This window comes from Coregonus lavaretus, assembly GCF_964263955.1.
Source record: "Coregonus lavaretus genome assembly, chromosome: 12".
Classification (NCBI taxonomy): domain Eukaryota; kingdom Metazoa; phylum Chordata; class Actinopteri; order Salmoniformes; family Salmonidae; genus Coregonus; species Coregonus lavaretus.
This window is the reverse complement of record NC_139999.1, coordinates 36,003,459-36,029,258: the sequence shown is the minus strand read 5'-3', so window position 1 is coordinate 36,029,258 and position 25,800 is coordinate 36,003,459. Positions and strand designations below refer to the sequence as shown.

General features: G+C 41.0%; 1 protein-coding gene across 3 annotated transcripts in view; it reads left to right on the top strand.

Moving 5' to 3' along the window:
* Positions 1-23,689, top strand: part of LOC311139024 (uncharacterized protein) — a 29,622-nt gene extending 5,933 nt beyond the window's left edge. For 2 of the 3 annotated variants that reach the window (XM_084173858.1, XM_084173857.1), the window contains 18 exons: positions 2,607-2,690; positions 3,194-3,277; positions 3,644-3,727; positions 4,303-4,386; positions 5,784-5,867; positions 6,275-6,358; positions 8,681-8,764; positions 9,746-9,829; positions 10,487-10,570; positions 11,123-11,206; positions 11,495-11,578; positions 12,395-12,478; positions 13,385-13,468; positions 14,448-14,531; positions 14,953-15,036; positions 16,011-16,094; positions 16,565-16,683; positions 20,284-23,689. In XM_084173858.1, the coding sequence (XP_084029984.1) occupies positions 2,607-2,690; positions 3,194-3,277; positions 3,644-3,727; positions 4,303-4,386; positions 5,784-5,867; positions 6,275-6,358; positions 8,681-8,764; positions 9,746-9,829; positions 10,487-10,570; positions 11,123-11,206; positions 11,495-11,578; positions 12,395-12,478; positions 13,385-13,468; positions 14,448-14,531; positions 14,953-15,036; positions 16,011-16,094; positions 16,565-16,683; positions 20,284-20,457 (1,637 nt within the window). In that variant the 3' untranslated portion in view covers positions 20,458-23,689. The remainder of the gene's footprint in view (positions 1-2,606; positions 2,691-3,193; positions 3,278-3,643; positions 3,728-4,302; positions 4,387-5,783; positions 5,868-6,274; positions 6,359-8,680; positions 8,765-9,745; positions 9,830-10,486; positions 10,571-11,122; positions 11,207-11,494; positions 11,579-12,394; positions 12,479-13,384; positions 13,469-14,447; positions 14,532-14,952; positions 15,037-16,010; positions 16,095-16,564; positions 16,684-20,283) is intronic. The other variant, XM_084173859.1, reaches the window with a different exon arrangement.
* Positions 23,690-25,800: the final 2,111 nt, after the last annotated feature.

Sequence of the window (25,800 nt, the reverse complement as noted above, 5' to 3'; positions counted from 1 at the left end):
CACTCCGGAACGTTCACCCTCTAACCCAACGATAAGCCTTGCTGTCCAATTTTTTTAATTAATCTTGCGCTGTTGGCGGTAGGTGCACCCGATTCAGCTGCCCTGCGCGCTGAGTAGGAGACATGTTCCCATTTTGAACCATTTAATGTCTGAAGGTATAATCATTCCATTCCCGGGGGGAGCAAATCAAGTGCACCATAGGCCTACCGCTGGCCAATCGGATCACTCAGATTGCTGTGTCTGCAGTAACGTAGCAGGTGTAAAATAATGCTACAGCAAAGTTGATACTGTGAGATTTCTAAACTTTTAAAACCATGACTAGAGCGAGATTCTCAGCGAATATAGCAAAGAGCTGCTGTTTTTATGAGTGAGTTCATTTTAAAGTTTTTACTCAGCACTGTCAACACTTTCTATTCAATACCTTTATAAGCCCTAAAATGTGCTTCTCCCTACTTCCATTCAGCGCTACAACCAGCTCTGCAGCTGCAATGAATGACTAGGAAAGTGTATAGATAGGCTTGGTCATAGGAGTAACAACATGAATTTGTGCATGAGGCGGTGCAACTCGAGTTTCGCCATTAGCTGGAAGATGGTGTCCCTTTTTGGTCAGTGGAAGAGAGAGCGGAAGGACGTTGAGAGGCGGACCCTTAGTCTGCTGCCCTCTCCCTCCGCTGAGACTGATCATAAGATACAGGCTCCATCAGCCCAGTGAAATAAAAAGCAAATTATTTAAACGTATGCTCACTTAGCTGTGTCTCACAAGTAATACAACAACTGCTCTATTACCGGTGTGATCATATAGCCTACCTCAAATGTTGAAATATAGATATTTTTTAATGGTCTGACAAGAACAACAATGCATTGGCAGGGCAATTCAAGCAAAGCTAATATGCGGTGATAATGTTTTGGGCCTATAGCCTACTGCACAAACCTCATTCCTACAGTATTGTTTTTAATAAGTTAATGTTGCAAAGGCTTACATTTTTTAAGTCCTGTTACAAAAAAATAAATGGTAGATCTCGGCTTGCATTTTGACTCAGTGATCTCGACTCAAAGGTTGGTGACCACTGCTCTATGATTGTGCCTGTGCTTAGCTCTATTCCGTTTCTTTTTATAAAAATAAAAAAAACTCCCTTGCCGATGACAAGCATACCAATAGCATGATGCAGCCAACGCGATGCTTGAAAATATGAAAAGTGGTACTCGGTGATGTGATGTGTTGGATTTGCCCCAAACATAACACTTTGTATTCAGGACATAAAGTTAATTTCTGTTTTGGAATATTTTTTATTCTGTACAGGCTTCCTTCTTTTCACTCTGTCATTTAGGTTAGCATTGTGGAGTAACTATATAATGTTGTTGATCCATCCTCAGTTTTCTCCTATCACAGCCATTAAACTCTGTAACTGTAAGTCACCATTGGCCTCGTGGTGAAGTCCCTGAGTGGTTTCCTTCCTCTCCGGCAATTGAGTTAGGAAGGACGCCTGTATCTTTATAGTGACTGGGTGTGTTGATACACCATCCAAAGTGTAATTAATAACTTCACCATGCTCAAACGGATATTTAATGTCTGCTTTTTATTTTATTTTTACCCATCTACCAATGGGTGCCCTTTGTGTGGCATTGGAAAACCTCCTTGGTCTTTGTGGTTGAATCTGTTTGAAATTCACTGCTCAACTGAGGGACATTACAGACAATTGTATGTGTGGGGTACAGAGATGAGGTAGTTTATTCAAAAATCATGTTAAACACTATTATTGCACACAGTGAGTCCAAGCAACTTATTATGTGACTTTTTAAGCACATTTTTACTCTTGAACCTATTTAGGCTTGCCATAACAAAGGGGTTGAATACTTATTGACTCAAGACATTTTAGCTTTTCATTTTTAATACATTTGTTTTTAAAATTCCAAGAACATAATTCCACTTTGGCATTATGGTGTATCGTGTGTAGGCCAGTGACACACAATCTCTATTTTAATTCATTCTAAAGTCAAGTGCTGTGAATACTTTCTGAAGGCACTGTATATGTATTTAGCAATTCTAGCACTTAAAATGTTTAAAACTATCAGACTCATGTGGCAAAAGTCAGTCTCTTGCCAACAGAGGGAATGGTCTCTTGATGTCCAAGCCTTGCACATGACTTACTGGTAGTTGTTCATGGCTAGGTAGCACAAATGTAATTGATAATGGCTTGAAGTTGGTACAGATTGTTACTGATGATTTTCATAGGTAAAAACAAGTGCCAAATAACTTATTTTGATGTCAGTGAAGGGTTTCCTCTTTCATTTAATTTGTTACACAAATTGCCAGCTAACATTTCTGTGGTAGATTCCCGATGTTTGTTGCTATTGAACCCAAATAGCTTGTGTTAATTAAACTTGATTGGGAATAAAACATTTTCTTGTTTTAACCTTAAATGCATGCTAGAGTGTTTGTCTTCAAGGGGTTAAGACATGGCAACAAACATTTTACCTCTAGTACTAATCAGTCCTTACATTTTTGTGAAATGTATATGGTTGTAGTTTGGGATTTGGGTATTGTTTTGTGTTCCACTTTATGCAATAGGAACACTAGCTAATATATTGATACTCTGTGTGCATAGGGGTGAAGCCGTATGCTTGCAACATGTGTGACATGAGATTCTTCCAGCGTTACCACCTGGCGAGACACAGCCTCACTCATACGGGTATAGGTCCGCACACCGTACCCTTCTTAACAATAGGTTATGACAGTGATGCTGCACTTAAGCGCCAATACACAGGTTTCTTATGTTGTACTTGCATAATCTGGCATAAAGCCACAACAAACTATGGTTTTAGAACTGCTTAACAATTTGTGGCTTTCAATTAACATCTCTGGATTCAAAAAAAATTCTAAACCTGTTTATGTTTTGACATTATGGGATATTGTGTCTAGATTGATGGGAGAAAAAACTATTTAATCAATTTTAGATTAAGGCTGTAACATAACAAAGTGGAAAAAGTCAAGGGGTCTGAATGCTTTCCGAATCAACTGTTGAATAATGGAATGTCTCAGTGCGAGCTTTGCATGGCTATTGTGACGTCTCAGATCATTTTCATTGCTGCCATTGTTCTGGCATGTCTGGCTTTCTTCGATGAGTGTTTAAAGGACTACTTAACCATAGGGCTAGATGCAGACTTTTCTAAAGTTGGTGCTCTGTGTGTGTAGGGGTGAAGCCATACGCTTGCTCCATGTGTGATCAAAGATTTTTCCAGCGTTACCACCTGGCGAGACACAGCCTCAAACATACGGGTATGGGTCCGCTCACCATACCCATCTCACATATGTAGGCTACACCAGGTACACCAGTGAAATAATCTCACATAAGAACATCGAGTTTGTATTGTTGCAAACAATTAAATATTGCAGATAGACTCCAAGAAGCTCTTTTATAGGAACAGCTTTATTTGTTTTTGCAATATTATGGACAAGTTTCACCGCTGCCACTACTTTAAAATAAAAATAAGTTTTTCAAAAATGTTGGTCCATATTTTGGTGTCTGGCACAATACAAACACAGTTAATACATGGATGATGTTCTTAAAACAAGCCTTATATACTCACATGACTGGTGTAAGTGCTCTTGGTTTATTTATTGACTGGTGCTCTGTGTGTATAGGGGTGAAGCCGTACGCTTGCTCCATGTGTGACATGAGGTTCTTCCAGCGTTATCACCTGTCGAGACACAGCCTCACTCATACGGGTATGGCGTCTGCTCACTGTTCCCTTATTACTCAGTGTATTTTTATTGGAGCTACTGACGCAACATTATTCAGTTGAATATACATGTTAAGTCCCCAACAGCCCCATGAATTGTCAAATGTTCTGACAAAACATATTTGTAGGGTTAGGCTACCTTTTTTAGCACTAAATTATACAGGAAATTCAGTGTTGGATGTCCTTCTGTTGGTAATCCCTTCTCAATGTGAATGGAATAAAGAGGCTTTGTTGGAAACTACTGTCCACTGGAAAGAAAAATCTAAAACTCCATGTTATTCAATATTAGAGAATGATGTGACCTGTTAAGAATGTGTTTTATACATCCGTGTTTTTTCTAGTCAGTGAACCAAATGTACCGGTAATTGCAAGTACTCTTAAGGGTAGAGACACACTTATGGTTTTTCATTGTATTTCCCCTATAAGTGATTTGTTTATACAATTGTTTAAATTGTAAAGCAGGAAATCCAGCATGTTAATGTCTAGAATAAAAAAATCAGGGAATGCATATTTTAAAACTGACAGAAAGATGGCTAATATTTGTCTGCTCTGTGTGTTTAGGAGTGAAGCCGTATGCTTGTTCCATGTGTGACATGAGGTTTATTCAGCGTTACCAACTGGAGAGACACAGCCTCACACATACGGGTATGTGTCCTCACTTTAAATCTCTCCCTCTCGCTTCAATCAGGCATTGCAGATGCCATGCATGAGCCCCACTGCAATGTGTGGTTAAATGTGTCCCCTATGTCATGTTGGGTATAATGGAATTTAATTCATACATATGGCTGCATCAAACTCGAGTTTGTATTGTTAAAGGCGTTTTATTTCAAAATCAAAGCCTTGTTTCCTGTCAGATCTTAGAGAAAGATGTTGAATATTGTTTTATGTAGGCAAAGATTTTCCAAGCTAACCTGTTTACAGAGGACTATGATAGATGTTTATCAAACCCTCAAATCATTGCACAACATTTGTAAATCGGCATCAGATCATGTTTAGAAATAAGGCTTGTTATAGTGAAACGAACAATTTTAATCAAGCCCCAGGTCCGATAAAATCTTTGAACCCCCATGTTGGAATTGAGCTTGAGGTCTCGCTAAGAGCCACAACTTTCGGCTGACTGCATTTAGTCTTTCAAAAAATGTCCTATGGAAGCAGTCTTTGATGGAGTTCAGGATAGCAGGAGAATCGGACAGCTTCAGGAGTTTGAGACGTCACAATAGCATGCCAAAAATCACATGGTTGTGTCAATGTGTTTTATGTTTAAATATGTACCAACTGCCTAAAATGTTCACATCTAATGTTCATATGAACAGCATGACGTGAAGCCATGTGTCCACCAGCATTTTCACCCAAAATTCTAACCTGACTCAGCAAAATTGCAATTGTTTTTAGCTAAACCATTGGTAGCTAGTAGCCACGCTTAGGCTACAACAGTGATTTTGCTGTGTATTATGGCGGTGTATTAGAGCATTACCTTTCTTCGCATTGCCCATTGAACATAAACTGCCCAATACTCATTGGGCACTTAAATCTAGTCCCAATTGGATTAGTAGATTGCACCTTTTTGACCAACCGCTGTAACAAGATTTTCTGTTAAAAAAAATTGGCTGGTGAACAAGACCAAAACTGTGCTAAGCTTATTTAGCTGCAGTAAAGGAATAATCCACTCAACAATCTTTTGGTATTTCTTTCATTAGTCCATTGTTGATACAGTCCCAAAATGTTTTGCATGTCAGCGATCAAGTTTTCAAGATATAGGACTTTCAAAAAGCAAATTGTTACTTGCCACATCATGGTGATGCAAAATGCTTCATATGATGCAAAACACTTCATCATGATTTTGTGGCAAGTGACAATTTTGCTTTTTGAAAGTCCTATTTCTTGAAAACTTGATTGCTGAAATGCAAAACATTTTGGGGCCATCAACAGTGCACGAATGGAAAAAATACCAAAAGCTATTTGAGTGGATTAGTCCTTAAAGATCGATCATTTTTGGCAGTTGAACCTTTTTATACTAAAGTTGGTGCTCTGTGTGTGTATAGGGGTGAAGCCATTTGGTTGCACCATGTGTGACAAGAGGTTCTTCCAGCGCTACCACCTGGCAAGACACAGCCTCACTCATATGGGTATGCACCCGCTCACCATATCCCTGTAATTAAACCCTAGTATACAGGGTTGGCAGGATTTATTAATTAGTCATGCACAAAGAAAAATATTGTTTGCAAGTTTGATATCTAAAAAAGTTCTTAATTTTATTTCCATTAAGGATGAGAAGGGTTAGTTTTGCCACCAGGTGACATCATCAGCTCATGTGATGTGTTATGGTTGTGGACTAAAGCTTTGGAAAAAAACATCAAATGTCTCACTTCATTGGGGGAAACGTTTTAAAAGATTTTTGTGAATTCGTATTACGTTGCGGCAAGTACTGAAATTAGTAGTTAACTACCAATTGATTTACCAGCCAAGTATATACATACCTAAACCTAAAAAATTCGAGGCACTGAAATAATATAATGATGCTCTGTGGGTTTAGGTGTGAAACCTTATGCTTGCACCCAGTGTAACATGAGGTTTGTTCAGCGCTACCACCTGGCGAGACACAGCCTCAAACATACGGGTATGGGTCCGCTCACCGTACCCTTCTCACATATAGAAACTAGTTAAGGATGTTAGTAAAAAATAGCACAGGCACACATTCAATAAAGATTTAAGACTTTGATCAGGTATTTGTTATGATAAATTAGTACTATATATTTGATAAATTTCTATGAATAATTATCGTGATTTGCAGTCCTTTACAAGTGAACTCCTTTGATGAAAAGTGTTGTATTGCTATGTTGTACTTGCGAAGTTCCCAGTAGAACTCGGTCATAAACCGCCACTAGAAAAACACTTTATTTTCGCAACTTTCGAAATTAAGCACTTTAAGAAGGCCTAGAACTACCACTAGATAATATCATCAGTTCATCTGTGTTGTATGAGATCATGAAGTGCAATTTCCTACGTTCTGAAGTCTGTGAATGGATGCCTTGTAAAATTGTGGTTAATCATAAATGAATTATGTTTCTTTCATTGGCTAATCCTACATTTGCACACCTTGCCAAAACCTTTTTGATAAACCCCAACAACCGCAAGCTATTAGATTCTAAACGGTGAATACTCTGGAAGTTATTGCATGGATCGACATCAGTGTTTTTATAAGATATCAATGAAGTATACAGTGCATTCGGAAAGTATTCAGACCCCTTGACTTTTTCCACATTTTGTTTACGGTACAGCCTTATTCTAAAATAGATTCAATAAAAACATTTCCTTATCAATCTACACACAATACCCCATACTGACAAAGTGAAAACAGGTTTTTAGATTTTTTAGCAAATATATTAAAGATCAGATACCTTATTTACATAAGTATTCAGACCCTTTGCTATGAGACTCGAAATTGAGCTAAGGTGCATCCTGTTTCCATTGATCATCCTTGAGATTTCTACAACTTGATTGGAGTCCACCTGTGGTAAATTCAATTGATTGGATGGGATTTGGAAAGGTACACACACGTCTATATAAGGTCCCATGTAGCTCAGTTGGTAGAGCTTGCAATGCCAGCGTTGTGGGTTCGATTCCCACGGGGGGCCAATATGATTTTTTATTTTTTTTAATGTATGCTATCACTAACTGTAAGTCGCTCTGGATAAGAGCGTCTGCTAAATGACTAAAATGTAAATATAAAATGTCCCACAGTTGACAGTGCATGTCAGAGCAAAAACCAAGCCATGATGTTGAAGGTATTGTCCGTAGAGCTCCGAGACCGGATTGTGTCGAGGCACAGATCTGGGGAAGGGTACCAAAAATGTCTGCAGCATTGAAGGTCCCCAAGAACATGGTGGCCTCCATCGTTCTTAAATGGAAGAAGTTTGGAACAACCAAGACTCTTCCTAGAGCTGGCCGCCCGGCCAAACAGAGCAATCGGGTGAGTAGGGCCTTGGTCAAGGAGGTGACCAAGAACCCAATGGTCATTCTGACAGAGCTCCAGAGTTTCTCTGTGGAGATGGGAGAACCTTCCAGAAGGACAACCATCTCTACAGCACTCCACCAATCAGGCCTTTATGGTAGAGTGGCGAGACGGAAGCCACTCTTCAGTAAAAGGCACATGACAGCCCGCTTGGAGTTTGCCAAAAGGCACCAAAAGGACGATGAGAAACAAGATTCTCTGGTCTGATGAAACCAAGATTGAACTCTTAGGCCTGAATTCCAAGTGTCACATCTGGAGGAAACCAGGCACCATCCCTATGGTGAAGCATGGTGGTGGCAGCATTATGCTGTGGGGATGTTTTTCAGGGACTTGGAGACTAGTCAGGATCGAGGGAAAGATGAACGGAGCAAAGTACAGAGAGCTCCTTCATGAAAACCTGCTCCATAGCGCTCAGGACCTGACTGGGGTGAAGGTTCACCTTCCATCAGGACAACAACCCTAAGCACACAGCCAAGACAATGCAGGAGTGGCTTCGGGACAAGTCTCTGAATGTCCTTCAGTGGCCTAGACAGAGCCCAGACTTGAACCAGATCGAACACCTCTGGAGAGACCTGAAAATAGCTGTGCAGCGACGCTCCCCATCCAACCTGACAGAGCTTGAGAGGATCTGCAGAGAGGAATGGGAGAAACTCCCCAAATACAGGTGTGCCAAGCTTGTAGCGTCATACCCAAGAAGACTCGAGGCTGTAATTGCTGCCAAAGGTGCTTCAACAAAGTACTGAGTAAATGTCATCAATTTAATCAATTTTAGAATAAGGCTTTAACGTAACAAAGTGGAAAAAGTCAAGGGGTCTGAATACTTTCCGAATGCACTGTAAATGTGTATATACCTGAACTTAATATTGGAAGAATTCAATTGACGGAGAGTGGACCATAAAAATAATATGATGTTCTGTGTGTGTATAGGGGTGAAGCCGTATGCTTGCACCATGTGTGACAAGAGGTTTTTCCAGCGAGACCATCTTCGGAGACACAGCGTCACTCATATGGGTATGGGTCCATTCTGGTATACAGGGTTGGAACGATTTAGCCTATATGCTAGCTACTGCACAAATCAAGGATGGCCACGAAAACAATTTGTTTATGATGAAAAACAATTTGGATTGTTGGTTAAATCACAATTGTGGAGATTTTTTATTTTGTGCTACCATATGAAAACCCCCAATCCTACTTCTTGAAATCCGCATGTTGATAACAATGTTGCTTTGTGGATATTGTTGATCGTACTGAATGTGGTGTGAAGTTTATGGTATTAGATTATGAACTTCTCATCATCCAAGTGCAATTTCTTGCATTCTCTGCTCTGTGGGTGACACCTAGTAAAATTGTCTCATCCTAAACAAAAATTGTTTTATTGGCCATCCTTAATTCGCACATCTTACCAACACCTTTTTTTTTTTAAATAGACCCCAACAACCGCAAGCTATTGAGGTGGTAGTGTAATCAGATTCTTCTTGGTGAATACCCTGGAAGTTATGGTGCGTTCGATTGCTGTCGGAAATTTAAAAATATGAGTTCACAACAAGTGTAGTTACAAGTGGTGGGAAACTTGGGCCAGTATAAAGATACCCGAATTTCTGAGTTGTGACATATCGTCCTTGAATTTTAAACTTTTTGACCAAATATGGTAAAGCAAAGCCATTTACAATAATGTAGCTAGTTTGACCCACACTGTCTGGTTTGACACATTGTCAATGTAAGCAAGCTCGCAATGTTGGTTCTTTGCCATCAAGCTGAAATGTCATTGGCTGAAGAATTTGTTCCGAGCGCTGACTTCAAAAGCGCTTGTATTCACTCGTCATATTTACGACTTCACCACTGTGCAATATAAGATCCCGAGAACCATTCGAACACACCACCATTGACATCGGTGGTTTATCAGAAATAAATGTATACACACCTAAGCTTAATTTTGGAGGACTTCAGTCGATGGAGAGTGAGACTTAAAAACAATATTTTCTGTGTGTACAGCGGTGAAGCCGTTCGCTTGCACCATGTGTGACAAGAGGTTTTTTGAGCGCCACCACCTGCGGAGACACAGCGTCACTCATATGGGTATGGGTCCATTCACCGTACCCTTGACATTAAGATCAGGCTACACCTGAACCACAGTATACAGAGTTGGCAGGGTTTAAATGCCAGCCACAGCGCAAATTAAGGATGGCCAAAAAAATATAACTAGTATATGATTCATGTTGGATAAATCATGGTTGTAGAGATATTCTTCAAATTTGTATTTTTACTTTTCTTTCAACTCGATAATATTTTAATTGAGCAAGTGTTACCAAAATTGATTTTCTTGCATCTCGTGGAAACACCTTAACGCACCCAATCCTGCTGCTTGAAATTAGCATGTTGATAACAATAACGCAGCTTGGTATTAATTGTTCGTAATACTGTATGTGGTGTGAAGGTAATGGTAAGAGATCACAAACTTGTCATCCAAGTGCAATTTCTTACATTCTTACATTTTGTTGGCCACCCTTAATTCACACACCTTGTCAACACCTTTTTGATAAAAAACCCAACAACCGCAAGCTATTGAGGTGGAGTATTTAGATTCCTCAGGGTAAATACCCTATAAGTTATTGACATCAGTGATTTTAATAGGAAATCAATGTAGTATAAATGTATATACCTGAACTTAATATTGGAAGACTTCACTCGATGAATAGTGAGGCATAAAAATAATATGATGTTCTGTGTGTATAGGGGTGAAGCCGTATGCTTGCACCATGTGTGACAAGAGGTTTTTTGAGCGCCACCGCCTGCGGAGACACAGCATTACTCATATGGGTATGGGTCCGTTCACCGTACCCTTGACATTAAGATCAGGCTACACCTAAACCCTAGTATACATACTCTCACGCACCAGACCCTTTACCCCCAAAGCTCGTAAGATCTGGAATACCATAGCGTCAAAAATTGCCTTCATTAACCCAATAGTAACAACGGGAGAAAGCCCTGGAAAATGTGGCTAGCTGCTTCAGTCCGTTCTGTCGTTTTTTTTTTTTTTTTTTTTGTTCGGATAGTTGGTTTTCCCCACAAGCGCTACACATTGACGACAGATTTTGACGATGTATAGCCTGCAGGTCTTCTGTATTTAGATAGCACACCACATGTTTCTGATTTGGAGCCACGCCTCACGTTGATTTGCTAAAATGAAATAATTACAAACACGTCACTTTCTAAATTCACTCTCACTAAGGCCAGATTTGAGTTGTTTGTGTACCACCGGCTCATACACCACATAATGTTTATATGCAGTCATTTTAGTATACAGTTATACCTGAACAATAATATTGACAGAGTGAGAAACAAAAATAATATGATGTTCTGTGTGTATAGGGGTGAAGCCGTATGCTTGCACCATGTGTGACAAGAGGTTTTTTCAGCGCCACCACCTGCGGAGACACAGCATCACTCATATGGGTATGGGTCCATTCACCGTACCCTTGACATTAAGATCAGGCTACACCTGAACCTGAGTATACAGGGGTGGCAGGATTTATATGCTAGTTATCATACACAAAGAAATGTGTAGATAAGATATATTATTTGATTATAGGTTGTATATGAAATTACATAATTTCCATACGTTTGGATGGACAGCAGTGGCTTTTAAATAATAACTAGCTTAAATAAAAAAACACAATATTGGAGTACTTCAGTGGATGGATTTTGAGAACTTAAGTAATATATTGTTTTGTGTGTGTATAGGGGTGAAGCCGTACGCTTGCACCATGTGTGACAAGAGGTTTTACCAGCGCCACCACCTAGCAAGACACAGCGTCACTCACATGGGTATGTCATTAAGGCTATTGGTGAAATGTTTGCATGTTAGGTTTGATATCCAAAACGCCCATAATTCCATTTCTCTTAAGGATGAGAAGGGCTAATATTACTTCCAGATGATGTCATCAGCTCATGTGATGTGTTTTGTTATTTGGGGAAAAACAACTACACCGACTGTTCGATAACTCGCACCTCAATAGCATGCGGCTTTGGATAACTTGCGTTATGTAATTGTTACGTGTATTTTCAACCCGAAAATATTTGAATTGAGCAAGTTATCATAATTTTTTTTCTATTGAAACCTTCACAAAAAGTAGTTGAAGTAGGTTTACCATCTGAAAACAGGTCAGTTCTGCTCTGTGAAAGTAGCTTGTTGATACCAAAATGGCACTCTGTGCATATTATTAGTTGTCCTGTATTCCGTGTGACGTGGTGTTTTAGGTATGAGATGGTGAACTTGTCATCAAGTGTGATTTTCTACATTCTGAACCCAGTGGATAGAAACCCTATATTTTCTACCATAATTAAAATTGTGTTCTATATAGATAACGCTTTATTGCTCAGCCTCAATTCACGCTATATAAAATAAATAAATGTATAACATTTAACTTGTGCTTTGTTGGACTCCAAAAACCACCGCGAGTTATCGAAGTGGCGGTGTAATTAAATTTCTTCAGTGTGAATCCTCTGTTATAATTGCATAGATTTACAACAGTGGTTAATAAACAATCAACGCATACACATTATATTCATCGATTCACACATCTTCAATGGATGGAGTGTGAAAAAGAAAAATAATACAATTTATGTTCTATGTGTGTATAGGAGTGAAGCCGTATGCTTGCACCATGTGTGACAAGAGGTTTTATCAGCGCCACCACCTGGCGAGACACAGCGTCACTCACATGGGTATGGGTCCACTCACTGTACTCCTGTCACTAAGACCAGGCTACACCTGAACCCCAGTATATAGGGTTGGCAGGACTTATAAGCTTGTCATGCACAAATAAATGTATAGGTGAAATGTATTGTTTTATATGTTAGGTTTAATATCCAAATAAGTCCAGAATGTAATTACCCTTAAGGATGAAGCTAATGTTACCTCCAGATGACATCAGCACGTGATTTGTTGTGGATAAAAGCATAAAGAATGTATTGGCTAGAAATTACATTGACCACTCAGTAACCCATGCCTCAGTAAATAAATAAAAAACGGATGGTTGAGGAGATGTCTTCCAGAATTGTATGTGTGTTTTCAAACCAGACAGTTATGATAAGTGTTATTGTAATGGATGTTATTGGAAACTGCAGAAACTGGTAAAGATTTATTAAATCTGAAAACACCCAATCCTGCTCAGTGTTACCGACTTGGCCACTTTGCACTAGAGTCACTAGATCTAGCAAAGTTTGGGATCCCTCCTCCCACTTTTGCCCCCTGAAAGTTACTAGGACAAATTCAGCAATATTAAAGGCATTCTCAGAGAGTTTGCCTCTGAGAGTTTTCAGGAATTAGCCTCCGGCTATGTGATGATCACATGCATTGCAATTTGGTGTCATCTAACAACTTCTAGTGACAAATTGTGCAGCCAATAGCTATTTTCCCCCAAAAAAGTTGGCAACACCGGTCATGTTGCGTGAAGGCAGAATGTTGATAATAGCCACGTGCATATTTTCAGTCCTGCTGTTTTTGTGCCTGAAGTTTATGGTAAACCTAATATTGGACGACATTAATATGGAGTGTGAGGCACAGCAGTAATGTATTGATGCTCTTGTGTGTGTGTGTGTGTGTGTGTGTGTGTGTGTGTGTGTGTGTAGGGGTGAAGCCGTACGGTTGCACCATGTGTGACAAGAGGTTTTACCAGCGTTACCTCCTGGCAAGACACAGCCTCACGCATTTGGGTATGGTCCGCTCACCGTACCCACCGTACCCAAGATCAGGCTACACCTGAACCCCAGTATACAGGGTTGGCAGAATTTATATGCTAGTTGTGATCAAATAAATATGTAGGTGAAATATGTTATTTTAGATGTTCAGTTTGATACCCCAAAAAGTCCATAATGTAATTTATCTTAAGGATGGGAAGGGCTAGTTTTACAACCAGATGACATCAGCTCATGACATGTGTTGTGGTTGTGGACTAAAGCATTTAAAAAATGCATTAAACTTTATTGGGGAAAAATAACTACACTGACCACTCAGTAACTCATGCCTCAATAAGTTTCTAATTGGAATAACACACGGTTGTGGAGATGTCTTCCAAAATGTTAGGTGTATTTGCAAACCAGTTATGATAAATGTTATGGAATTGCTGTTATTGGAACTTGCAGAAACTCTTAAAGATGTCTACAATCTGAAAACACCCAATCCTGCTCAGTGTTGCCAACTTGGCCACTTTGCACTAGTCACTAGATCTTTTGGATCCCCCTCTCCTTTCCCCCTAAAAGTGACTAAGGAATATTCAGCAACATTTAAGGAATTCTCAGAGTTTTACCTCTGAGAGTTTTCAGAATGTCAGTGACTTGCCTGCGGTGAATTTGCCTAGTCAGAACAGCAGCATACACACTCACTGTGCTGATGATCACATGCCTTACACATTTGTGTTGTGACATTATCACGCAAATACATTTTCTACTTCATCTACAATTTCTAGTGAAATATTGCGCTACCAATAGCTGTTTGCGTTCCCCACAAAAAGTTGGCAACACCAGTCCTGTTGCGTGAAGGCAGAATGTTGATAATAACAGCACCTGGTGCATATTGTCTGTTGTGCTGTATTTGTGTCTGAAATCTATGGTAAACCTAATAGTGGAAGACTAACAAGAGGTACGAAGTAATGTATTGATGCGCTTGTGTGTGTGTGTGTGTGTGTGTGTATAGGGGTGAAGCCGTACGGTTGCACCATGTGTGACAAGAGGTTTTACCAACGATACCACCTCTCAAGACACAGCCTCACGCATTTGGGTATGGGTCCGTTCACCGTACCCACTGTACCCAAGATCAGGCCACACCTGAACCCTTGTATACAGGGTTGGCAGGATGTATATGCTAGTCATCATGCACAAAGAAATATAGGTGAAGTATTGTTTTCAAGTTAGGTTTGATTTCCAGAAGAGTTTGGATGAGAAGGGATAGTTTTACAATTAGATTACAATCATCAGCTCATGTGATGTGTTGTGGCTGTGGACTAAAGCATTGTAAAAAAAATTGTTGGAGGAACATCTCCCTTATTCTTCCACCTGAATCCCCTGTAAATTATTGCATGGATTGAAATGAGTGGTTAAATCATTTTAGCATAAATGGATATACTGTACTTAAACTTCCTATTGGACTTAAATTGGAGTGTGAGGAACAAAAGTAATATCTCAATGCTCTGTGCATTTAGGTGTGAAACCTTACGCTTGCACCATGTGTGACATGAGGTTTGTTCAGCGCTACCACCTGACAAGACACAGCCTCACTCATACGGGTATGGGCCCGCTCACCGTACCCATCACACATATACAATCTAGTAAAGGATGTTAGTAATGGATTTTCACAGATAAAAGTAACGAAAGACTTCTAGAAAATATCAGTTTCTCATCTACATCGTTTTGTAACGAGGAATTAGTATTTTGTTGATTTATGTTTTAAACACTGCAGCAACACTAATATTTGTAATACATTCTAGTACAAGTTCCATATTATCTACTTCTAAAATTATGTTTAAAGCTAGACCCCTAAAGATCTTCTTCAGCTAATTGCGAATGTAGCTATCATTTGGATGTCGCGATAATAATACATAATTTATAAAAAATAATGAAATCTTTCCAACTATTCCCAACATGGCTTGACCAGGCACTTCCATGTAGGCTTAAATAATCTATATAACAATGTAACATCTTAGGCTTGTTGTGAGATTGTCTGGAGCTAAGTAGCTAGTGCTATGATCGTATAGTGAACATTTTTGTTGAAACTTGTAACTACAACTAAGATTGTCTAATGGTTAGTTTTCAACGTTGGCACAAATGGTTATTTAGCAATATTTAGTTTACGATATTTGGCTTTCTGGCTAGTTATTTTTGCGGTGGCTTTGACACCACAAATACGTTCTGCAATGGCTTTGGCACACAATTCCGGATTTTATCCAGTGCTTAGTTTACAATTGCATGCACTGATTGTTCTTATCTAGCTACTCGTGTTTTTTGATGCAACAATTAAATATCAAAAGTAGTCTTCATTAGAGCTGATAAAACAAGTTAGATTGCAACATCTTCTCATCCTTGTAATAGATAGCCCACATTGTGATATGACACGAAGCACTCTTACTGTAATTGTAACATGCTTATGGTAGCAAACATTTCTCTCACAATAGTATTTGTGGAGCTAGCTTGAGCTCTTTAGGTTTTGCTTGTGTTGTACTCTTTGGAGAAAGAGAGCTAATGCATTGCTCTGTGTGTATAGGGGTGAAGCCGTATGCTTGTTCCATGTGTGACATGAGGTTTATTCAGCGTAACCACCTGGAGAGACACAGCCACACTCATACGGGTATGCGCCCATTTACCGTACCCTTATACCAAAGAAAGGCTATTTTAATAAAAACAAATACGACCACAACAAACTCGAGTTTGGATTGTCAAGTCATTTGATGGGATGTTGAACCAGCCTCAAACTATCAAGTAAAACGTTTCAGGGCATCGAGTTGGTATGATGAATAAAACAAAATCAGAGATTCCACTCTAATCTACACATAATGAGTTGATGACAAAACATCTTCAAATGTTACCGGAAGTTTAGCTTCTTATCCTCAATTCCTGTCCAGAAACTGGCTCATATTCAGTAGTTTGACTTAGTTTTGTTGACATGAGAACTAAAGAAACCTAGTTTCCCATCGCTTTAACAAACATTTGTAGATGCAGTTAATGTAACCAGTAGACTTTAGTAAGAGTAAATAATGTACAGTTTGTGGTTCGTCTCTGTGGATTTGATGTGATGAATCTGTTTGTGTGCTCTTTTAGGGGAGAAGCCGTTTGCTTGTGACATGTGTGACATGAGGTTTATCCAGCGTTACCATCTGGAGAGACACAAGCGTGTCCACAGCGGAGAGAAGCCTTATCAGTGTGAGCGCTGCCAGCAGGTAAGAGAGCTTGCGCACACACAGATGTGCACGCCTGTGCACATACACACGGCCGCACGCATTGGAAAGATGCCTTCTCAGTGTGAGCAGTGCCAGCACGTAAAATAACATGCCTTACGTGCTGGTACTGAGGAACACATGCACACGTAGACACACATGGAAATGCCCTCTTCACAAAACATCTGCCGCAGGGTGAGCAGTGCCAGCTCTTAGCAGAATGTTCTCACAGAAGCACACATACACTACCGTTCAAAAGTTTGGGGTCACTTAGAAATGTCCTTGTTTTCGAAAGAAAAGCAATTTTTTTTGTCCATTTTAAAATAACATCAAATTGATCAGAAATACAGTGTAGACATTGTTAATGTTGTAAATGGCTATTGTAGCTGGAAACGGCTGATTTTTTTATGGAATATCTACATAGGCGTACAGATGCCCATTATCAGCAACCATCAGTCCTGTGTTCCAATGGGACATTGTGTTTGCTAATCCAAGTCTATCATTTTAAAAGGCTAATTGATCATTAGAAAACCCTTTTGCAATTATGTTAGCACATCTGAAAACTGTTGTGCTGATTAAAGAAGCAATACAACTGGCCTTCTTGAGACTAGTTGAGTATCTGGAGCATCAGCAATTGTGGGTTCGATTACAGGCTCAAAATGGCCAGAAACAAAGAACTTTCTTCTGAAACTCGTCAGTCTATTCTTGTTCTGAGAAATGAAGGCTATTCCATGCGAGAAATTGCCAAGGAACTGAAGACCTCGTACAACACTGTGTACTACTCCCTTCACAGAACAGCGCAAACTGGCTCTAACCAGAATAGAAAGAGTAGTGGGAGGCCCCGGTGCACAACTGAGCAAGATGACAAATACATTAGTGTCTAGTTTGAGAAACAGACGCCTCACAGGTCCTCAACTGGCAGCGTCATTAAATAGTACCCGCAAAACACCAGTCTCAACGTCAACAGTGAAGAGGCGACTCCAGGATGCTGACCTTCTAGGCAGAGTTGCAAAGAAAAAGCAATGTCTCAGAATGGCCAATAAAAAGAAAAGATTAAGATGGGCAGTCTTAGACATGGCTTTTTCTTTGCAACTCTGCCTAGAAGGTCAGCATCCCAGAGTCGCCTCTTCACTGTTGATGTTGAGACTGGTGTTTTCTGGGTACTATTTAATGAAGCTGCCAGTTGAGGACCTGTGAGGCGCCTGTTTCTCAAACTAGACACTAATGTACACTACTCAAAAAAATAAAGGGAACACTTAAACAACACAATGTAACTCCAAGTCAATCACACTTCTGTGAAATCAACCTGTCCACTTAGGAAGCAACACTGATTGACAATACATTTTACATGCTGTTGTGCAAATGGAATAGACAACAGGTGGAAATTATAGGCAATTAGCAAGACACCCCCCAATAAAGGACTGGTTTTGCAGGTGGTGACCACAGACTACTTCTCAGTTCCTATGCTTCCTGGCTGATGTTTTGGTCACTTTTGAATGCTGGCGGTGCTTTCACTCTAGTGGTAGCATGAGACTGAGTCTACAACCCACACAAGTGGCTCAGGTAGTGCAGCTCATCCAGGATGGCACATCAATGCGAGCTGTGGCAAGAAGGTTTGCTGTGTCTGTCAGCGTAGTGTCCAGAGCATGGAGGCGCTACCAGGAGACAGGCCAGTACATCAGGAGACGTGGAGGAGGCCGTAGGAGGGCAACAACCCAGCAGCAGGATTGCTACCTCCGCCTTTGTGCAAGGAGGAGCAGGAGGAGCACTGCCAGAGCCCTGCAATATGACCTCCAGCAGGCCACAAATGTGCATGTGTCTGCTCAAACGGTCAGAAACAGACTCCATGAGGGTGGTATGAGGGCCCGACGTCCACAGGTGGGGGTTGTGCTTACAGCCCAACACCGTGCAGGACGTTTGGCATTTGCCAGAGAACACCAAGATTGGCAAATTCGCCACTGGTGCCCTGTGCGCTTCACAGATGAAAGCAGGTTCACACTGAGCTCGTGACAGACGTGACAGAGTCTGGAGACGCCGTGGAGAACGTTCTGCTGCCTGCAACATCCTCCAGCATGACCGGTTTGGCGGTGGGTCAGTCATGGTGTGGAGTGGCATTTCTTTGGGGGGCTGCACAGCCCTCCATGTGCTCGCCAGAGGTAGCCTGACTGCCATTAGGTACCGAGATGAGATCCTCAGACCCCTTGTGAGACCATATGCTGGTGCGGTTGGCCCTGGGTTCCTCCTAATGCTAGACCTCGTGGCTGGAGTGTGTCAGCAGTTCCTGCAAGAGGAAGGCATTGATCCTATGGACTGGCCCGCCCGTTCCCCAGACCTGAATCCAATTGAGCACATCTGGGACATCATGTCTCGCTCCATCCACCGACACCACGTTGCACCACAGACTGTCCAGGAGTTGGCGGATGCTTTAGTCCAGGTCTGGGAGGAGATCCCTCAGGAGACCATCCGCCACCTCATCAGGAGCATGCCCAGGTGTTGTAGGGAGGTCATACAGGCACGTGGAGGCCACACACACTACTGAGCCTCATTTTGACTTGTTTTAAGGACATTACATCAAAGTTGGATTAGCCTGTAGTGTGGTTTTCCACTTTAATTATGAGGGTGACTCCAAATCCAGACCTCCATGGGTTGCTAAATTTGATTTCCATTGATAATTTTTGTGTGATTTTGTTGTCAGCACATTCAACTATGTAAAGAAATTATTTAATACGATTATTTCATTCATTCAGATCTAGGATGTGTTATTTTAGTGTTCCCTTAATTTTCTTGAGCAGTGTATTTGTCCTCTTGCTCAGTTGTGCACTGGGGCCTCCCACTCCTCTTTCTATTCTGGTTAGAGCCTGTTTGCGCTGTTCTGTGAAGGGAGTAGAACACAGCGTTGTACAAGATCTTCAGTTTCTTGGCAATTTCTCGCATGGAATAGCCTTCATTTCTCAGAACAAGAATAGACTGCTGATGCTCCAGATACTCAACTAGTCTCAAGAAGGCCAGTTTTATTACTTCTTTAATGAGCACAACAGTTTTCAGCTGTGCTAACATTATTGCAAAAGGGTTTTCTATTGATCAATTAGCCTTTTAAAATGATAAACTTGGATTAGCAAACACAACGTGCCACTGGAACACAGGACTGATGGCTGCTGATAATGGGCTTCTGTACGCCTATGTAGATATTCCATTAAAAATCAGCTGTTTCCAGCTATAAAAGCCATTTACAACATTAGCAATGTCTACACTGTATTTCTGATCAATTTGATGTTATTTTAATGGACAAAAAAATTGCTTTTCTTTTGAAAACAAGGACATTTCTAAGTGACCCCAAACTTTGGAACGGTAGTGTACATGCTGATACAGGCACGCATCATACCCACGCAGCACTTGTAGCAAAGACATGCCCTACCAGGTTAGAAAATTACTTTTTAAGGGCGAGCAGTGCACATACTCTGACAGGCGCACACACGCCTACATGCACCAGAAAGTCTGATTGACCAAACGGACACAGTGGGCTTAATTGTATTGGGCATGTGTCCACACATTCATCTGTTTAAATGAATGCTGAATAAATCCTCCTCTATTTATGTGTTGTAGAACTTCTCGCGGACGGACCGGCTGCTTCGACATCGGCGGCTGTGCCAGGGTCGGGGTGTGGCCAAGGTGGAGAACCAGCCCTGCTGCGAGCCCCGCCCTTACTCCCAGGAGCCCCCACCCGCTCCACCAACTTGGAGCCCCCTGCACCCCCCTCCTGGTCGGCTGGCTGTCTGACTGACATTCCCCCCACCCCCATCCTCCCTCAATACATATACACACACACATGACCACCACCTCCCCAGAGAGACAGGACAGGCCACATGGTCTCTGTCACTCAGCCCTGCGCTCAGTGGCCACACTCTTGCAAAGACTGATCCTGCAGCTCCAGTCCTGAGGTTACTATGACAGAGGGATAAATACAGGTAACTACCAAAATAAAGGAAACACTTGAGTAAATGAGGGATACAAAGTATATTGAAAGCAGGTGATTCCACACAGGTGTGGTTCCTGACTTAATTAACATCCCATCATCCTTAGGGTCATGTGTAAAAATGCCCAGTTGCCCATTATTTTGGCTACCATGGCTAGAAGGAGAGATCTGTGACTTTGAAATGAGTCTCAAAGGAGCATAGGGGGTTTAAAGGGTGTGTGTGTGTGTGTCTGTGTCTGTCACCAGATCCCAACCCAATTGAACACTTGTGGGAGATTCTGTGGCAGCACCTGAGACAGCATTTTCCTCCACCATCAACAAAACACCAAAAGATGGAATTTTACATGAAAAAATGGTGTCTCATCCCTCCAATAGAGTTCCAGCACTTGTAGAATCCATGCCAAGGTGCATTGATGCTGTTCTGGCTCGTGGTGACCCAACACCCTATTAAGACACTTTATGTTGGTGTTTCCTTTATTTTAGCAGTTACCTGTATGTTTTATTTGTTATGTTTTGTTCTTTTGAGAGCGAGTTTCCTTCGATAGTTGGTCTATTTTGTTCTTAATATATCAGATCCTTTCTCAAAGTTAAGTTTTGTAATATTATTTAGGTTTGTTTGTGCTCTTGGTGGTACTCTTGGGGAGGGTTGGGGGGTTACTGTTTGTCATTACACCATGGTAATGATGAACTGGTGATATATATATATATATATACATGAATATATAACAATATACAACAGAGGATGTCTGTGGAAAATGTAGAATATGTACTTTGTGAAAGGAAAAAAATCAAAAGTTGTCAGACAATGGTACAGGTGTCAGAACTGTAAAAGAAAATGGGGTTCCATATAGTTAATTTAGGACCATATAAGCAAGTCCTAACAGGTCATAGGTGAAGGGTCCGGTCAGAGGATGTTTTATTGGATAGAGATGTGCTGATGACTCAGGAAGTGGCATAGGCAGGATGACAGTGTTACCTTGTCCCATTACACCCTTTATCGGTGTATGTATGTACAGAGGTCTATGGGAGAAGGTCGCAGGCTCTCTTTCACAGTCAGTTCCTATACAGATGTACGTGGAAAACAACGGCACAAGATGGCAGCTTCAGCAAGTCCCATTACTTTGTGTTTGTACAGATCCTCATGTTGAGAGGATAGCAGGAGGTATACAAAATCTTGTGGCCTTAGAGCGTGCTTATTTTTTATATGTTTTGTATTTTATTCATTTGTCTTTTTGTTTTTTGAATTAATGGTTTTATTATTATTATCTGATACGATTATAAGGACGAGCCACTGCCTTTTACAAGCGGGGTATATTTTTCCAAAGCTGTCACCCTTATAGAACACTGCTTACTGCAATGGCGCTATAAGGCACAGGCTAAAAATCCTTCCTCTGTTCTTTGAGATAATTGATATAGTGCTGGTTATTATTGTTAATAATGTAACCCCTTGTGTAATCATTCAGGAACCCCGGGAGTTTGACAATTCCAGTGAGATGCTAATAGTGCTAATTTCAGTCAGGCAGTGCTTTGGCCAGCTACAGGCCATACCGATCATTTTGTCATAGCTAAGTCAACAATTGCTTCACTTCACTACACACTAACAAATGCCTTTTACTGAGTTATGTGGGGTAGGTGTGTATAAAGGATTTCTGATATGTTATTTCTGGGGTTAGCCTTAACCCAAATAAGATCTGACTTAAATAAGTGTAGTGCTAAATGATATTGTAATGAATGACTCTGTAACATGTAACAAACTTTTAAACATGTCTGTGGTTTACCCCCTCCAAGTGTAATGGCTACAGAGCACAGAGATGCTCTAGGCAATGTCTACCTACTCTGACATGTATCTCTTTCTATCCGGGTTAGTCAGTGGGTCTATTGGTGGTGGTCCACAGCAGCCTGTCTGTGGGCTAGTAAAGCAGCTTAGGGGAGGATCTCTGAAACCTGGTCCTGAGGACCCCCCATGTGTGCTGGACTTCACTTCAACCCAATCATTGAATTTAATGAATGTTTCTCTATATCACCAGGCTACTACTGTTAGTGAAACAATGTACTTTTGTTTATTTAGTAATGCCATATGTATATTCCAGAAATGTTGCGATGTACAGTCGGCAGTAGTGAAGAGCTTGAACTGTTAAATTATGCCTGAGTGATTTAGATGATGCCATCCAGCAAACACAGGTGTTTCCTAGTACCAGGGTTGAGAAACTGCAGCTTACTGTATGATTTGGCAAGCCCATTCCCCAAGAAATGTGTGAAGGATGCCACCAGTAACCACGACTGCCCACCAGTGAGGCCACAGGGCAAGGCAGGTTGCCATTAACTTTTAAATCCCTCTGTTGTTCTTGTCTTTTAAGTATTGTTATGAATCTTATCATGGTGAAAATGCAATAGAATCTTTGTCTGATCAGTTAATACAGTGAGATTTTCTTTTCTTCTAAGCATCAGACAAAGGATGGAGCGGTTAGAGAAGAGCGCTTCTCTCTCTTCCCCATCGCATTTGACGATTCTGTTAATGTTTCAAGGACCTTTTTCTATTCCTGATAATATTGTAAACACTGGAGTGATGAAAACAAAAGACAAAAAACATGGAATATGGATATTTTTCTTTTTCAAGTCAGTACTAGATATTAGTCTTTAGACAGAGCCTCTTACTCCTCAACTTGACAAAGAAGATGGACAGAACCATTTGGATCAGTACTGTATTGACAGCCCAGGGCATCTAGTAATTTAAAGATTAGAGGCGGTAGTACCTCAAGACAATGACTGTTTTCATACAAATCCCCTTCTATTTGTAGTAAATTATATTGCTAGAGGTAAGCAACAGCATCTACAGTAGCTATCACAGGTTAGTATTTTCTTTGTCTTTATTAGTCTTGCATGCAGTTATGGTCCTCAGTTAAAATAGGATCTTATATTGATTATTCTTTTGTGTAGGCAAAATAAGTGCATAAAAAATAAATAAATAAAACCTTGTGATCCAGTTAGGGGAGAGGCTTCTTACCATTATGCTGAAATAAAATACTTTATAAAAGACTTGTTTTGTGTCCTCCGTTTTAGTCGCAACAGCCCTGTCTGGGATTGATAGCGTGATGGGGAGTGTATGCATATGTGTCCTCAGGAGGGTGCCAAAGTTGAGAGGAAATATGAGACGTGCACAGGATGATTATAAGGAATCTACAATATGACACTGACTAGCCTGAGTGCCAGTATGTGCTATCATGCCAACTTGTCACTCATTGTCATGCCAAACATGTTTGACTTGACAATGAGCAATGGACTTGGCAAGAGCACAAACAGATCTGGGACCGGGGTAATATGACACCACTATCTGGCTAAAATTGGTTCTTTGGGGTTTTATTGAATCATTGCTATGCTTAGTTACATACTCCTCATTAGGTCTGATATTTAAAAAAGACAAATCTGACGCTGATCCAAAAATGTAACTGGGATGACTTGTGGTGATAATTGTCCTATAGAGACCCTACCACAAGCAGTAGTTGGTGTCCATGTGTTGGCATGAATTCGAAGGGCATAGTTGATATAACTGCTCCCCATTTCTTGAAGTCAAATTAAATGGCCCACCTTGCATTAAATTAAACTGTTTGCAGTGATCCAGAAGTGATTTTGAATGTATTTCCCCAGAAACACTGACCTTGGTCCTCTGTCCTGTCCACACCACATCCCCCTCAAACAATCAACACCTGCGGAGGAGGAGGGCTGATCATAATGAGATGGCAGGGAGGAGGAGAAGGACGGAAGCATGGAGTTAGTCAGGGGTGTCCTACTCTAAGGCCTGCTTATTTAACCTTTATTTTGATAGGGAGTCAATGCTGAGACCAAGTTCTATTTTCCAGATGAGCCCTGTTCAGCACAACGATACACATCAAACTACAAATCCATATACACATTAAAATACACATCTCATTCCAAAATCATGGGCATTAATATGGAGTTGATCCCCCCCACTCTTCTGGGAAGGCTTTCCACTAGACGTTGGAACATTGCTGCAGGGACTTGCTTCCATTCAGCCACAAGAGCATTCGTGAGGTCAGGCACTGATGTGCGATTAGGCCTGCACCAAACTCACACACCATTTCTGTATGGACCTCGCTTTGTGCACGGGGGCGTTGTCATGCTGAAACAGGAATGGGCCTTTCCCAAACTGTTGCCACAAAGTTGGAAGCACAGAATTGTCTAGAATGTCATTGTATGCTGTAGCGTTAAGATTTCCCTTCACTGGAAGTAAGGGGCCTAGCCCAAACCATTATTCCTTTTCCACCAAACTTTACAATTGGCACTGGGCATTCAGGAAATGTCTAGCGTTCTCTTGGCATCCGCCAAACCCAGATTAGTCCAACAGACTGCTGCCAGATGGTGAAGCGTGATTCATCACTGCAGAGAACTCGTTTCCACTGCTCCAGAGTCCAATGGCGGCAAGCTTTACACCACTCCAGCCAACGCTTGGCATTGCGCATGGTAATCTTAGGCTTGTGTGCGGCTGCTCGGCCATGGAAACACATTTCATGAAGCTCCCGACGAACAGTTCTTGTGCTGACGTTGCTTCCAGAGGCAATTAGGAACTCGTTAGTGAGTGTTGCAAGATACATTTTCCGTGCTTCAGCACTCAGCGGTCCCGTTCTGTGAGCTTGTGTGGCCTACCACTTCGCGGTTGAGCCGTTGTTGCTCCTAGACATTTCCACTTCACAATAACAGCACTTACAGGGCAGAAATTTGACGAAATGACTTGTTGGAAAGGTGGCATCCTATGACGGTGCCACATTGAAAGTCACTGAGCTCTTCAGTAAGGCCATTCTACTGCCAATGTTTGTCTATGGAGATTGCATGGCTGTGTGCTCGATTTTATACACCTGTCAGCAACGGGTGTGGCTGAAAAAGCCGAATCCACTAATTTGAAGGGGTGTCCACATACTTTTGTATATATAGTGTAGGTTATGTCCTGGGAATGCACCCGGCATCCAATTTAATGGTCCTTAGTGTATGGTGCTGTGATAAAGTATGTGTGCAGAGAAGTATTCAAGAAAATTCCATAATATTCAGGATAGTATTGAGTTAACCTTCAACAATGCAGGTTTCTGAGTTAATTCGAGATCTAACTAAAATTATCTCGCTAACTCATTAATCCT